The sequence below is a fragment of the Necator americanus genome, chromosome I (assembly GCF_031761385.1).
Source record: "Necator americanus strain Aroian chromosome I, whole genome shotgun sequence".
NCBI lineage: Eukaryota > Metazoa > Nematoda > Chromadorea > Rhabditida > Ancylostomatidae > Necator > Necator americanus.
The window spans coordinates 33,402,813-33,405,040 of record NC_087371.1 but is presented as its reverse complement, the minus strand read 5'-3'; the positions used below and the strand labels follow the sequence as shown (position 1 = coordinate 33,405,040).

Genomic DNA, 2,228 nt, shown 5'->3' with positions numbered 1-2,228 from the left:
TGGATAGCTTAGAAGATGCCAGTTGATTTATTGATTTTAAAGGACCGATTGCTCTCAATGTGTTCGTTTTTTGAACGTCGTTTTTCAGCCCACTTTCATCATGCCCGCATAGACCATCTCCTCCAAACTGCATTTGTTGATGCCTCGAATCATACGGAAGTAACCTGAGAAGCAAACAATAACTCACGGATTAGGAGCACAAACATAGAGAGTGAAAAGTCCTCATTAGCTATTTCAAATGCTTTCAATAGATGAATCATCATCCAATGTTTCAGCAGAAAAAAACTGACCTTCTTCTCCTCACAGGACGTTCCACGAATTAGCTATGAGCCAGTACTTTACTCCTTTCTCCTTTCCCCATCCAATGATTTTCACTGCGTGTCCACCAGTTCTTTTTCCAGCTTTTTGCTTAAATATTTCAAGAAAATAAACAAATCCCAGCCTACACGAAGACGAGGCTATCGTACAGCCGCTCTTTTCCAAAATTAGCTTTTCACAACTTCCTATAGAGAATTTTCTCTTTCACAGCTAGACAGCAACTAATTTTCTCACGTTTTGTTCGCTTAATGATTGTATAGCCGATCTTCATTGGACTATTTGAACTACTTTTTATGAAGAAAAAATTGACGACGATGAACATCTCACAACATAAATTCCGCCATCATAAAGTCTGGAGTCCTTGTATGTGAAATATGCCGCTTGCACAGGCCAATTCTTCATTATTTCCCGTCGAATAGCCTTTTCATCGCTCGGAAGCGGATAAGCGGAGATGGCTGGAACAATTCGCGAGTAAGATCCTGGATGTGCTAGTAAGAAAAAAAAATCCCTCTTTAACTCCTTTTAGAAAGTAATGCTCCTACCATATTTCCGTTACCACTGTCGTATTATATTAGTCTGATAAGAAAGTCATGTCAGTATTGTGATTTTTTCAATCTTTTTGAACGGCATACAGTAGAAATTAATCAACCATATAATCGCCATTGTTAATCAGGTCAGTTTTCCACCTAATGTGTAGGTCAGCGATGCCCTCCTCTCATAAACGGAGAGGGTGCCTGTAGAGGAAGTTGGCGATTGTTCGATCAGTGCCATTGAATGTAGTGAAAGTTTTCACAGCCAGAAAAGCCCTAGGAGGGCGAAATAAGTGGTAATCAGAAGGGGTATGTCAGAATAGAAGAATAGAGTAATGTGTCCCAGCTTAGCGCTTCGATTTTTTGATGGGTCTAACTACACTAACTAACTATACCTGTCTTGCTTCATCGTGAAGGAAATGAACCAAAGCTCGTCTCAACCTTTTGCAGCTGAGCGACGTAAATGATAGCGGTGACCGTGGCTCCTTACAAGAGCAACTCGTAGTACAGCACTCCCCTTTAATCTCAGAAGTAGCAGAGGAGGACGCTCGATTTTTTCGATTTCATTTGTGTGGGCGGGTCCTCTCCTCGAGGTCATGCGGTACGATATGAATTGGAATCATTGGGTACCCCACTTTTATCCTTTGTGATAAGACCTTCCAGAAACTTCTTCCGATGCAGACAGAGAAGGATACAAACACAGATGGATACCCTTATGTATCGAGCGTGATTGTGATTGCCCAGAGAAGCGGGTGGATTCAGGGGATGGACTTTCTGTTTCTGCTGAGCCAAGACTGACTCATGACATCCTTGCATCCCGCAAACTCTATTTCAGAAGCTTATTCTTTTGGGAACTTCAAAAAATAACCGGTTATTCACTACGATAATACTTGACTCATGTCATGAAATGTGGTGCTGTAAGAACGACCGATATTTTGATGGGTGTGGTACGTCAGAAGCGACTGATATATCAATACGTCGCATTCCACTGAAGCAAAAAGATGTTATCTATCGTAAAACAAGCAATGTGCAAAAACATCTTAAGTGACAGATGCTTTCCTACAGCCTTGAAAACACTGTTCAAAAATTACCAAAACAGAAATCCTGTGAAAAGCAGGGAACACAATTTCTTAACAAGTTCACGAGAAGTTTAGAACCTTTTATGAAGTCTAAGATAAGTTCATACAAAAGAGTAGTGCTGCTAGGGCAGAAATATCTAGAAGTTTCAACCAGATCTACTTCGAAGTAAGATTCCATACATACACTCGGCGAAGCCAAGAAGCAATAAGCTAACTACCAGCTTATCAGGTAGGTTTGTATGTACAACTGCTGGCATCCAGGGAGAAAATCATGTGATGAAGTGCGCGAAATTAAAGGCAT

General features: G+C 40.8%; 1 protein-coding gene across 1 annotated transcript; it reads right to left on the bottom strand.

The window, feature by feature from the left end:
* Positions 1–719: 719 nt before the first annotated feature.
* Positions 720–1,664, bottom strand: RB195_007655 (uncharacterized protein; the record flags this gene model as incomplete). The annotated part of the gene is made up of 3 exons (XM_064181402.1): positions 720–773; positions 1,244–1,333; positions 1,560–1,664. The coding sequence occupies 3 exons, from the start codon at positions 1,662–1,664 to the stop codon at positions 720–722; spliced, it is 249 nt and encodes an 82-aa protein (XP_064038193.1).
* Positions 1,665–2,228: the final 564 nt, after the last annotated feature.